The 14,378-nt window shown below is 35.4% G+C and overlaps 1 protein-coding gene across 1 annotated transcript in view; it reads left to right on the plus strand.

Annotated features, from left to right (window-relative positions):
- The window catches only part of LOC115877797 (RNA/RNP complex-1-interacting phosphatase), a 145,616-nt gene that overhangs the window by 114,983 nt on the left and 16,255 nt on the right, over positions 1–14,378 (plus strand). Inside the window, exon 6 of the mRNA XM_030894111.1 lies at positions 7,785–7,831. Coding sequence (XP_030749971.1) covers positions 7,785–7,831 — 47 coding nt within the window. The remainder of the gene's footprint in view (positions 1–7,784; positions 7,832–14,378) is intronic.

A 14,378-nucleotide genomic window follows, 5' to 3' on the forward strand; every position in this document is an offset into this window, starting at 1 on the left:
TTAATAAAAACATATTACAAAAAACCATTAGCATCGAAAAAATAAAACAGAAATAATACTCAGCGACTCTAAAGTGGTACAATTTATTTTTAGTTTACAGAAGAAAGGTTTTGTGTTGGATCAAAATTGAAAACTGATGTCGAAACGAGAGCCGAATAGAGCCAAACCAAAATATCTTAAAAGTATTTTTGGGTGGACATTGTAAGCACAATGCAATGGTAACAAGAAAAATAAGACAGAATGCATAAAAACAATTTAAAAATGATTAGTTTAGTTAAGTGTTCTCTCCTTTTCTAGCTAGATCGTTTGCTTTTTCATTACTTGCTATCCCCTGGTGGGGTGGCACTAGACATCCTTAATGAGTTTCCAATACTGGTTAATAATAGTACAAGAAAAATATTAAGTACTCTGTCTTTTAAGAAAGTTAAATTGAAAAAAGATTACGATGACATAAATTATATGACACGTAAGCTTATAGAAAAATATCAGAAATGGGACTCGAAATCAATACTAACAAAACAAAATATGTGTATCGGAGGAGAACAACAAGACCTAATACTAGAAGAAGAGAAGAAAATTAAGTGCTGCATAAAATACAAATATCTGGGTATGCAAATCACAAATGGACTGTTGGATACAGAAATTAAAGAATGAAACCAACTTGGAAGGAATGCTATCACGGTATTAAATGGGGATACTGTAGGACAGAAGCATAAACAACAGAAACAAAACACTAATAAATAATACTATCATCAAGATCAAGAGTATAACCACGTACAGCTGTGAAGTGTGGCCAATTAAGGAAACAACAAAACGAATGCTGGAAGCTACAGAGATGGATTTTTGGAGGAGATCAGCAGGCAAATCAAGACTCGAACGAACAACTAATGAACACATAAGAGAGATTATCTCTCTCTACTCATGTAAGTTAAACATACAATAGTGGACGAGATAAAGAACAGTCAACTCATATGGTACGGGCATGTCCAAAGAATGTCAGAAGTAAGAATCCCGAAGCAAATTATAAACTGGAAACCTGGGAAAGAAGAAAACCGGGTAGACCGAGACGAAGTTGGCGGGAAGAGATTGGAGACGGTGCATGGAGAGACAGAAAGGCATGGAGAGGTGGCATCGGAAGACGTAGAACGTTTTAAACTGATTAGTGTATATATTGAAAAAAACAACGGTTAAATAACAAAACTAGTTAATATTTTATTTAAATTAGTTGCAATTTATTTCTAAACCAAAACCCATCAATTGCCTGATTCTATACCAAGGCTAACACACTAAACTAATATTCCTCATCATAATATAGCAAGTCTATAAACGTGCGGTCATCAAATCGATATTATTTATACCCGTTTCGTAATAATAATGAATTATTTAATGAAAAAATTACGATCGCCTTTTGTCAGTAACTAATTGAAAAGGAAGAAGTTCATACTAATCCGTCTATAAGCGGCATTTTTATAACTCGCGATGAAAAAAATCGGGAAAAAGATAATAAAAAATCCATAAAAAAATGTAAATTATGCTAGCGTGCGTTAATAAAAGACGAACGTGGACGTGAATTATTAAAAATAATAAATTAAGCTTGTTTAACGATTTGATTTAAACAAATTGCTCTGGTCGATTGTTTTTAAAGATGATTGCATTTAATTTTTTTAACGCTTTGGCTGTTTTTTTTTTAATTAGTTCCTTCTATATGTAAGTCGGTTCAGAACGTTCTACGTCATTTTCCGACATCTAACCTCCACTCTTGTCTATTTAGCCAGAGATCATCAGGTATTTCTCTATTTTCTAGTTCTTTATCCACACCCTCCCTCCAGCTTCGTCGCGGCCTTCCTCTTTTATTTCTGCCTCGAGGTGTCCACAGTAAAATTTGTTTTGGTATTCTGTGGTCGGGCATTCGTTGCACATGACCAAACCATATGAGTTGTTTTGTTCTTATGTCGTCCACAATTGTATGTTCTGCTCCCATAATCTCTCTTACTCTGTTGTTGGTTATTTGTTCTCTTTTCGATTTTCCAGCAGATCTCCTCCAGTAATCCATTTCGGTCGCTAATAGCATGTTCTCTGTTCTGCTTTTCAACTGCCATACTTCGCTTCCGTAAATTATTATGCTTTTCACTACCGTATTATATATGTTCTTCTTATTAGCTTTAGAGATTCTTTGATCCCACAGTACACCATTCAACATAGATATTGCCCTTCTGCCTTGCATTATTCGATCTTTTATACCCTCGTCGAGTTTTCCATCGTTAGTTATTTTTAATCCGAGATATTTATATTTTTACAGTTTTTTATCACGCTTCCATCCTCTAAGACTATGTTCTCTTGTGGCCCCCCTACAGTCATACATTCAGTTTTGGTGATATTTACCTCCAACCCCCATTTCTTATACTCCTCTATCAGCTTCCTTGCCATATATTCAAGGTCGTCGTGATCTTGGGCTAGGACTATCTGGTCGTCCGCAAAAAATAGGGTGTATAGGGTGTCCTCATTTATTAGGGGGATTCCCATTCCTCTACACTTAAGTATCCATTTTTTTAGAGCTTGTTGCAGGTATATTTTGAATAGTATAGGAGATAGGCAACATCCCTGCTTGAGGCCTTTTGTAATTTTTATGCTTTCTGACAATGAGTCTCGTATTTTAGTATTCTAGCTGTTCCTTATATTATTAGTTCCTTCTATTTTTCTTAAATTTATAGTTGCCATAGTTTTTTTCTTTTTAATGACTTAAATCTTTAAAAAAAGACTTAATTTTTTTTCATGACAAGTCTTTTCTAAAAAGAATTATTTTTTTTTCTATTTCGGAAAAAAGATTTAAATCACAAATCCTTTTGAAAAAGGCTTAAATTTTAAGTCTTGTCAGCTTTCGAAAAATTACTTAAAATCAAATGATTTAAGTCATTAAAATTATTTAAATCAAAAAAAGACTATAGTTTTCTGTGAGCTTGCAGCTCTGCCAGATACAAAAATCCGTTAACATTTCTAAAATACAAATCTAATTATGAAAATACTTTCTTGATAATCTTTAATCTGATACACAACAGTTTTTTATTCTCCAAACTGACCAATAACCCAAAATAGCCCAGTAGGGGATACGTCCATCCCAAACTAACCCGAGACGTATGCTCCATTTATTTTTGGCGATAACTCAAATCAAAACCTTTTCTAATTTAGGGCCGGCCGCCTCGTAAACAAGGAAAAATTAAGTCGGTGCCATGCCGGTGCTCCTCTGCGGTACCCTGCGGACTTTGGGATTGCCTCGGAATGAGGTGTTATTTATAATGGCGGCGCTCACGGGGGTGTCAATCGTTCGCTTAACGGCTCGCAGAGTTAAAGGTTATTTTCGGGCAATATTTTGAAAGAAGCGGTTCAGTGTTTAGTCATTAATTCTCACGTTGACAATTTGATCTTGATATTTTTAAACCTCATCTACACATTACAGATGCACTGCCTTTTGTGGAGCATACTCAAAAACCGTCTTTATGGGCATATTAAATGCAGAAATTTAGATGCACTGAAAACGACACCTATGTGGAATGTTAAAGATTCTCTGCTTAACAGTTTTGTATTGTGATGCGTGAATTTTACAATCATTTGGGGTATTAGGCTGTGAATGGGGAATTATGTAAACATTTTATTAATTAGTATAGTTTAACAAAGTTCCTTGTGTCACTAATAGTTCGATTATCCCTTGAATTATTGTGAATGTATGTGGTATGAGCGAGGTCTGCGAGTGATCGAGTAATGAACAGCAAACAAGACATTTTAGATTAGAGATTAGATTCTTAGAGGTGGCTTTCGGCCTGATCCACTGCGACCTTCTCAGATCTATTGTGGTCCTCTTCTGATCCTTAGATTACATTCTCCAGTCCTATCCTTTTCACAAAGTTTAGCAACTTGGAAACTGAACCCTCCATGTAGCTCCTTGACAATGGCCTATCATTGCCTATTACCGGGAACCGCACATTTGCCAGGCTGTCACACCGACATAAAATGTGTTCTGACGTTTCTTCTTCAGATTGGCAGAACCTACACATAGCTTCGTCTGTCAATCCCATCAGCTTTAGATGCCTATTTAGCTTACAATGCCCTGTTAGTTGACCTACTACAGCTTTGACTGTCTTTCTGTCCTTGCTTATCAAGTCTACCGTGAATTTTGGCGAATGTTCTACAATGAACCTTTTCGCCTCATAATGCCCTGGTGAGTTTCTCCACCATTCTAGAGATTCGTTGGCCACCCATCGTTCCGTGGCCATTCTCGTGACCGCCTTTGCAACGCCGCAGAAGGGTTCTGGGCCTATGAATGGCACTGATGAGCCTTGCTGGGCCCTTTCATCCGCCTTGTCGTTACCCTTGTGACCATCGTGCCCTGGCACCCAGACCAATGTAACAGTGCTACGTTCGCTCAAAGTATTCAGAGCAGGCACATAGTCCCACACTAGTCTAGAATTGACCTCCGCGGAGCCGAGTGCCTTTAGCGCCGCTTGGCTGTCTGTGAAGATGGCCACAGAACGATTTGTTCTTTGTTGCCTTATTATTTCTTCTACACAATAGTGGATTGCCGTTATTTCTGCCTGGAAAATTGTGACATCCTTGGATAGGCTTACGTGGAAGGATCTCCCTTGTTTCGGCCCTACTATCCCAGCTCCTACGCCTTCTGACGTTTTTGAGCCGTCTGTATACCAGGTTGCCTCAGCTTGAATGGGTACACCTTTACTCCAGTCTTCTCTTCCTGGTATGGTTATATTAAATTTGTTGTTGAAGCTATACCTAGTAGCTGTTGCATCAATTGGTAATCCCAATACTTTATCTGCTTTTAGCTCTTCGATTAGCTTCTGGTTAGCAGCACTATGCGTTTGGCTTATGTGCTGCTGACCGTGAATTAACCTGTGCATGACAGATCTGGCTTCGCCTTGTATGAAAATATGTAGTGGTGGTAAGTTCAACAAGACTTCCATCGCATTTGTAGGAGTGATTTTTATGGCCCCATTTACACACAGGCACGCAAGCCTTACTACCGCCAATATTTCACCTTTTTAAAATTTGCATGGGATTTCCTATATCCCATTCTGATGCCACTTCACGATATAATAAATAACTATTGTTGAGTAAAGCAAATAAATATATACACGGGCTTCTTATGTTTAGTACTTCAGTCTTTAAGGGTTAACAACTGAAAGATTTTAAAATGCGTAAAAAATATTGGATCTAAAGATGGCGTTTTTAAGAAAACGATTAAAAGCAACACGCGACCTTCTTGTGTCTTAACACTGGCTCTTTTTATAGTGTTAAGGCCGTGTGTGCCGACACTCCCTAACATATTTCAGCTTTACACGCACAAAATGAAGACATTGCCGTCGAGCGTAGAAGAGAGCCTATAGTGACGATGCTCTCGGCCAATAAACACGAGAGGTCGCATGCTGCGCCTAATTAAAAACCGTACAACAGCGATATGCTTAATGAAATTTGACGTATTATGACATCGTGTCTTGGGTGAGGAATTTCTTAATGCTAGCATTAATTTAGTTACTTTTCTCGGACATTTTTTCCATTGTTTTTAAACGTTTTTTCTTCATATTAACATTAGTCGTTTATTTTATAGCTGACTTTAATAATAGAATTAAAGTTTGAAGAATGGAAGTAGTTTTGATGAAGAACTAGTTGAAAACAGATCTATATGTCCCCATTTCTTGAGTTACTCATCATACAGTCTCAGGGCTTTGACAAAAGCCAGTATCTGAGACAATTTTGCAGAGGTTAGTTCCCCATCTCCGATATCAGTCGTACCAAAGTTGATGGCACGAATGGTTGTGGGAGTCTTGGCGCAGTCAGTGATGAGGTGCTCTGGTGTTTCCCCATTTTTCCTACAGAATCTACATTCGCAGTTGTTTCTTAGCTTCAATCTATTGAATGATTCATTGAGGAGACAGTATCCTGTTAAAAACCCGTGACAATCCGCAGATTTTTCTTACTTAAATCAAAGAAAATCTTTGATTTTTCGCGGTCGTAAGTCCTGAGAAATTTCTTCGAATGTCTTGGAGGACTCCTATTTCAAGTTACGGATGGAGTCGTCCAGGATCTCGACTTCTGCTTTAAGTTGGTTTCCACTTGGGAAGCAGAACGGTTCTGGTTCAGTTAGTGAAGTGTTCGCTCCTTTTCTAGCTACATCGTTTTTTCATTGTCTTCTATCCCTTGGTGGGCTGGCACTCAGAGTAGAAAGACCTTTTTTTCTTTGTCTAATTTCTTCAGCTTCTTCAAACATTTTTTGACCAACTTGGAATTGATGGTTGTTGAGCTGATCGCTCTTAAAAATGGTTATTTCTTGTTTCCGATAGTTTCTATTTAAAATAAGTTGTACGCATCTTTCGATAGCGTAGATTTCTGCCTGAAGGATAAATAACACGTCACTGAGAAGTTCCGACAATTCCCGATTGGATTCTACCGTAACCAAGTCTATCATTATTTTTTAACAACAGTAGTTTTTCGGACGTGTATTTTTAATAGAATTTATGACATTTTTTACAATAACTTAGTATTATAAATAGTACATTGCGGAAATTTTAATAATGGTGCTATTACTTTTAATGTAATCCAAAGATATTTTTGATAAAAATATTTTTTCAAATAAAACTATATTAGTTATTTCATCTATTGGAAACCCAAGACTGCCTTTAGTAAGGTTTCTTATAAGTGAATTTTGTTCAATATCAGTGTTGTCTGAAAAATGTTAAATTATTTTTAGGGACATTAACGACTGAATCTTAAGTTTCTTTGCGCCTTCATATAAATGTCGAACACAAATACTGTACGGACTCCCAGCTAACTGTCTATATTTTCCAAACCTACTTTCAAGAGGATCAGTTTGCAAGTTCTCTAGTAAAACATACCTCATATTTTACACAATAAAACAATATTTTATTACTTCAAGCTCAACCTGTTACTCAACTCAAGTTAATAACTTTAATATTGAACAGAGATAAAAGTAAGAATTGTTTTATTATTTTCATCGCACCTTATACCTTTTAAATTGTATAATTGCACACACTTGTAATTACTTTATAGTTTAAACACCTCTTTTTACAGATTTATAACTTTTTTCACCCTTCTATTATCGATTATAATTACCACTTACCACGTCCGCACACCTACCGATAAATCGATGACTGTCAACTGCGGCAATACCACTCCGCTACGCGCTACGACAGGCCCCGTTGCCCCGGAGTAGGGGGCGTAGAAAATCGTTAAAATACATAATATATAGGTACTATAAAAAAACTATTTTTTTATTGTTTTTTCTCATATTATACACTATTGTGAACTTAAAATATTCCTTTAATAAATTTGATTGATAAAAAGTGAGAGATAAACATTTATTGACTGGTATGATTTTTTCCGTATTCTATTAAAATTATTTTTATGTACTATAATATTTTTAAAAACTCGGAAAAAGACATTTTGAAACTTCGAAATATATCTGGTGAGTGAAAAAAGATCCACAATTTGAACTATTATCGGGTAATTATCATCGCTGCTAAATATAGTCGGGCCTCCAGTTGGTGACGTCACGAGATTTTTACGTCACAGCTATCCGGCCTTGTTATTACGGTGGTTACGATTCTACGCAGAAGTACTTCACAATTTTTTTTATTTTTGAGATTTCTCTTTCAATTGCGACATACCCCCCATTTTTTAAAGTAACTTAACTTTTAATTTTAATTTGTTAAAAATATCTCTGTATTTATTTAAAATAGTTGATTTTTCTTTTTTTTCAGATTTCAACAAGTTGTGGATGAATACTTGGACAAAAACAAAGACAATGGTACGTAAACTTTTTATTTCATTTTTAAAATTGAAGTGTCCAGGGGAAAAACATGATAAGCGCCATTTCACTGATTTTACAGAAGAGCACTGGACGGCTGGTAGTTATCAGGTTCTTTCGGTGTATTCTATATTTTTACTAGGCATATATCATGGGATTTAACAACTTTTTTCCATAGCAACTGTTAAAATTGACTTATATCTATCAAAAATAGTAGATAAAATAGTACTTTAACCGCAAGGGTAGATTAAATGATACTTTAACAGCGAGGATAGGTTAAAAACTTTATTCTGCAACTGGACAGCTGCATTTTCTTTGATTTTTCAGAAAAAAATATGCTAAAAGTATGTTTTCACTTGATCGTTCTTCTCACACGTTTTTTAATTGCTCCCATTTTTGAAAATTTTTGTATTCCTTTTCATAAGTTATTCGGGATTTAAATGGAAGTAGTTTGGATATGGCGTTTGTCGCCTCAGCTTGAATATCTGTTGGTAATTTACTTACGTCTCCCGAAATTAATTCTTTTAGGTAAAAAAATAACTAATTGTCCTACAGATTTTATACATTTTGTAGGGACCAGTTAGACCTACTATAATATTGAAAAATCCTAAAATTAAGAAATTGGTGCTTATCAAGTTTTCCCCTGGACCCTTCGATTGGAATATAATGTAACGAAATTCAATAGAAAATTTCACACCTCTACTTTTCAACCAATAACATGCTTTAATGTTGACTAGTTACCATGGCAACTGAAAAAATTTCCGGAAATTTTTTGACAGTTGAAAAGGTAAACATAAGATCTACAATCATAATGTGAATGAACTACAATGTCTATATATTGAAATATTACCCATTTGAGTTTTAGCATTTGATGTAACTAAGGTTGGTAATATTTTTTATTTAAGGAAATATGTTAGATATACCTACATATGAATTTCTTCGAAATTGCCATGTTCTAAAAAATATAGTTCTGCCGCCTTTATTTAACTAAAGCTGGTATTTTTCGGGTGTTATTTGGTTTTATATTTTCAATTTCTTCTTTAATGACTTGTTGGTTTACTTTTCCAAATCACGACATTTCGCTATACACTACTTACTCTACGTACAGACGTTTTAAAACTAGTAATAGCTTAATGACAGAATCGCAAACAAAAATGACAAAACACATAATATGTCAAAAACATCAATACCTTGGCCAACTTAACAAATTGAAATTATTTTAAAATGTCATGTTGGATTAATATTTTTTTTTCAAATTTAGGTGTGAAATTTTCTTACCGAATACCACGCAAGCTTAAATTATTCCTGGAAATTTTCTTTCGGGCACGAATATTTTAGGAAAATTATCCCTCGTCTTCGACTCGGGATAATTTTCAAAATATTCGTGCCCTCAAAAAAATTTCCGAAAATAATTTAAGCTCTTGTGATATTATAAGTGAAAATTTCTACGTAATTTTCAATACTCGATAGGTAAATATAGGCACTTCGTAACTGTGAATCGTCGTATTGACATAGCAGACGTTGTTTGTTTTGTTAAAGATACGTCTTGTAGTTATTTTTAACATGACAATAAATGTTGAGAATGCAACCGGTGTAAGTGCATAAGTGCATAAACATACATCTTTGTATTTACCCTTCGGAGTCAACGAAACTATTCGACTATAGACTTGTAATATATACGGTATTAGCGTCTATAACTTTGCACAGATACGAATTGAAGAAATTGTGTTTTCGTATATTATCTTGAAAGTTTATATTAGATTGGACCAAGGCCTACTTGACCATGTACGACACCAGTGTCAGTTAGTTGATGTCGTCCGATCGCGACCAAATTTGGTGGGTAAAGCTGGATACGACGTTTCGTTTACAACTTCATCAGAGTGGGAGTAAGGATTTGATATTAAAGAAAAATGTGGGTCGATTTCGGGATAATTGGGGACGGGCTACAGAATGACGCCCTCGACGTTTCGAACCGATGTCTCTAAATGGACGAAATCATCAGGATTTTTCTTAATGGGCTCTTTTACTATATTTTGGAATTAGCATAATTGAATAAAGCAGTTAATTCTAGAATTTTCGTCGTTCTTAAGAAAATAAATAAAAACAAAAAAGCCCTGAATAAAAATCCGCACTTTATTTTTAATACGTCACACCTGGCATGTTGAAAAGCGGGCCACCATGCTGACCCACCACCACCTCCACACAAGGCCATTCAGCCTTTTCCAATATGGCGGAGATAAAAGTGCTTTATTTGGCGCGTATTTTAAAACCTGTTTTATTTCCAAATAGACATTTTTCACACAAATGTCGGGTTAGATTACATAATATTTCACTAATTTTTTAATATACAGGGAGTCTAAAGTTCTCCACATAAGTATGGAATTTTTTGTATTATTACTTTTATGAAAACATCAGTTAGTTACTTTTTATAAAAAGGTCTGCTTTCTCAGAAAATAGGTAGTGTTAAAATATTCAAACTTGAAGTAGCATATATAGGGTGTTCAAAATCATCGGAAAAAAAATAACCAGAAATATATGACAGAAAAAGCAATATAAACTAAATATTCAATTGCAAACACTTACCTACCATAGTTTAGAATTTAATGAACGTTTGATAAATATATACAATTATGGACAGTATAGGAAGTTGTTACTTGTCTTAGTAAAAGCCTTGGTAAATGCTCTTCAAATTATAAACTACACTGGCTTGGGTCAAAAAATATGGAATATTCTTCTATGTTTTGTAGCATTACACAAATGGGAATAAATTTAAACTATAATAGGTGAGGATAAATAAAAAATATAATATGTGTTTCAAGATTTTATATAGAAAAAAAAACTAAATACCTTTTTGGAGGTTCGTCAGTAAAGCTTACGCTTAGCTTAGTTTTCTTTACTCTTTCTCTTTACATAGGGCATTGTCTTTGTGGTAAAGACGAATAAAATATTGGATATTCTGAACAAGATGGATTTAATAATACATTCTGACGTATGTATGTGTTTCAAGATTTAAACACATATGTAATATGTGTTTCAAGATTTTATATAGAAAAAAAAAAACTAAATATCTTTTTGGGGGTTCGTAAGTAAAGCTTACGCTTAACTTAGTTTTCTTTACTCTTTCTCTTTACATAGGGCATTGTCTTTGTGGTAAAGACGAATAAAATATTGGATAATCTGAACAAGATGGATTTAATAATAAATTTTGACGTATGTGAGGGGCAATTGTGACCTAAAAAAAGACTTACATCTAGGCCATTTATATTTTCAAACGTCGATGTTGCCAATATCTTTCTGTGATCTTTTTGATGTAGAAAGCTTGATTCTTCTTCCAATATTTTACTTATAGTGAGGTAAGTGTAAGCAGTAGCCAGAACTACATTCTCACTAAGGTTACAGAGGCTTTGGCGTTTGGCCTTTTTGAGGCATATTTAATGCACTTCTTACCCGAGAACTACTAGTAGGAGTGAAATTATCTCTTTTAATAGCTGTCAACCATTTTTTACAAAGCTCGTCATTTTTGGGGAATATAAAAGCAGAAACCTCTATAATTCCCGTGACAATTTGGAACAGAGCATGTAAAAGGCATGCTACAATAAAATGTTAACCCTTTAATACCTACCTTTTGATTATTGTAAGTAACCATTATAAAGTACTATGCAGATTGGCGGTGAAGGCTTTTTACTCATTTAGGTGTAATATCTTGATAAATACTTCTAGTTCTTACCTTAAAATAATTTATAATAGAGGAGTACGGCAAACACAAAAGTTTGAAGTTCTATGTGGAATGTCTATTTGGATTTTTATTACACTGTGTGTTATTTTATCATAATTTTCTGATCACACCATGCACTGAACACTAAGAACTAAACAAACGTGTTGCAGAAGCACAATAAACTGGAGATAATTAATTATTTCCGGTATGCAATCGGAACGAGAAACCTCTACCGGCTTTTCAGGTTTCAGTTCGCAGGCGGGCGGCCACTGCGAGCGAAACTAAACTAAGCGAAGATAAGATTTGTAAAAATCAGCTTCCATACTTTTTAATGCCTCAGCGGCTACTTCACCGAAACAAACGAAAATATATGAACGAAGATTCGACTCGTAGTTTAGTTTCGCTCGTTTTAGTTCGTGACAGGTTCCAGCGAATTTTTCGCAGCGATTAGTTCTATGATAGCAGAGATACTGAGCGAAAATCGTTCCTGATGGAGTTCCCATTTAATTACCGTTTGTTTTCATATTCTTACCTTAGTTTAGTTACGCTCGCAGTGGCCGCTCGCCTTAAAGGAAAACAATTTAATAATGCGCTGCCTTCGCCGCCATATTTGCCTTGCCTATATCATGTTGATTGGCCTTGAGTTGAGGTAGTGCTGGTCAAATCAAATCGCAATGTTGCCAGTTGTTGGCTGGCGCACGAGTACGGTTCTTCAATGTGATTGGGTGTATTTTTCATACGTCATCAATTGGCGCTTTAAAATTATTTCAAATTAAAGCAATTTTGAGGGCCTATAAAAAAATTATTCAATGTCGTGGAACTATTTTTTTTTGGATAAATATACTGAAAATAGCCTTCTATTTCAGATTTTGTCCTTGAATTGGGTATTTATTTTTTTGCGAAAGAGCCCATTATAGGTCGTTTGGAACCAAACTCGGCACGTGGATAGATGTACCCCATTGGAGTTCTCAGACCGACAGACGGTCATTTTAATACAAATTTTGTGAAAGTAAATCAAATTATTGATTACTTTTTCAACATTTCAAACTACACTTTTTCAAACATGTCCTTCAAAGTCTTCAATTTAATAGCTGTTAGTAAGAAGTTTCATAGTGCACACACAGTTTTTTTTTATATGCTTCAATATGTTCAGGAAATGTTTATCAAACACTAATAAAAAGTGAAACTATACAATAAATATGTCACTGCATGAAATATCGCTGTTTTGAACCTACATTATAACTGTATGTTTCTTAACTGTGCCTGACTAACTTAGCTACGATTTATAAAATTATCTGTTTGGAGAAATATACGGCCCCTAGTTGGCTTTAACATTGGATTAAGTCATAAACGAGGCAACAAATAACATAATTATGTAAATACGATCGAATATATATTTAACAAAAAAATCGAAAGATAAAAAAGCCGAGTCTGCTATCGAAAATTATGTCTATTTATTTTCGACACCTTCGTGGCAGAGATAACCTACGTATCTCCGTAACGTCTTTCTTACGGATTTTTGAATAGAAAATATAGAGAAAAGGTCCGTTTAGCGTACTTTATGGTTTCCCGAAACGGTTTTCCCATGGACAGGTCGTAATCGAAACAGATTGCGATACAGTATGTTCCCGGAGTGTCTTTACAAGAGGCAAAACTTTTTTATTATTGACATTTTGAGAAAAATACATTCTTCAGAAAAATTTTTGCTTGTTCCAAAATGGTTAAATCTCGTTTATACTTTTCTAAATTTCCATACCATTATAGAGAAAATTTAAAAAAAAACATGAATGTAGAATGTAGAATGTTTAGGAGGGGAGTTAATCACCGCGACCTTATAGATCTATTGTGTGTTCCCCTTTCTTGAGTTATAACGAGTTATAACTCATCATACAGTCTCAGGGCTTTAAGAAAAGCCAGTATCTGAGACGGCTCCACAGAGGCCAGGTCTCCATCCTCGACATCAGACGTACCAAGGTTCATGGCACGAATGGTCGTCGTCTCGGCGCACTCAGTGATAAGGTGTTCTGGTGTTTCCCCGTTTTCCCCACAAAATCTGCATTCGCCGTTGTTTCTCAGTTTCAGCCTACTGAGGTGTTCGTTGAGGAGACAGTGTCCTGTTAGAAACCCCGTGACAATCCGAAGATTGTTTTTACTTAAATCAAGGAAAACCTTTGATTTTTCTCGGTCATAAGTTCTAAGGAACTTATGGGGATGTTCCAAGTTGCGGATGGAGTCTTCCAGATTCTTCAGTTCCGCTTTCAGTTGGTTCCCGTTTGGAAAACAGAACGGTTCTGTTCCAGTTAGTGGAGTGTTCGCTCCTTTTCTAGCTAGATCATTGCTTGGTGAGCAGGCACCCAGAGTAGGAGGACTTTATTTTCTTTGCCTAATTTGTTGAGCTTCTCTAGGCAGTCTTTGACCAACTTCCAATTGATGGTTACTGAGTTGATCGCGTTAAGTGCTGCTTGACTATCGGATAGGATGGCAATTTCCTGTTTTCGGTAGTTCCTAAGGATACTGGGGTAGGGCCCATTGGTTCGGAGTATTCACTTTTCGGCCCAAATACTCCTATCCCTGTCCCTGCTTTGGTTTTGGAAGCATCAGTATACCACGTGATGGTATGGTCTTTTATATGCTGAGTAAGCGTTTCTTTCTTCCAATCCTTTTTATTACTCAATACTACAGTGAGGTGTTTCTCAAAGTTGTAAATTCTTGGTATATCATCCACTGGGAGTCGGAGAAGTGGAATTTTCTTTTTGAGGGTGTTCCAAGCCCCTGACCTGAAAATTCTCCCAGTACTGTTTCCGTCAGTAACCATTCTAATCATTATCGCAT

This window comes from Sitophilus oryzae, unplaced genomic scaffold (assembly GCF_002938485.1).
Source record: "Sitophilus oryzae breed Bouriz unplaced genomic scaffold, Soryzae_2.0 scaffold_1499_pilon_pilon, whole genome shotgun sequence".
Lineage (NCBI taxonomy): Eukaryota > Metazoa > Arthropoda > Insecta > Coleoptera > Curculionidae > Sitophilus > Sitophilus oryzae.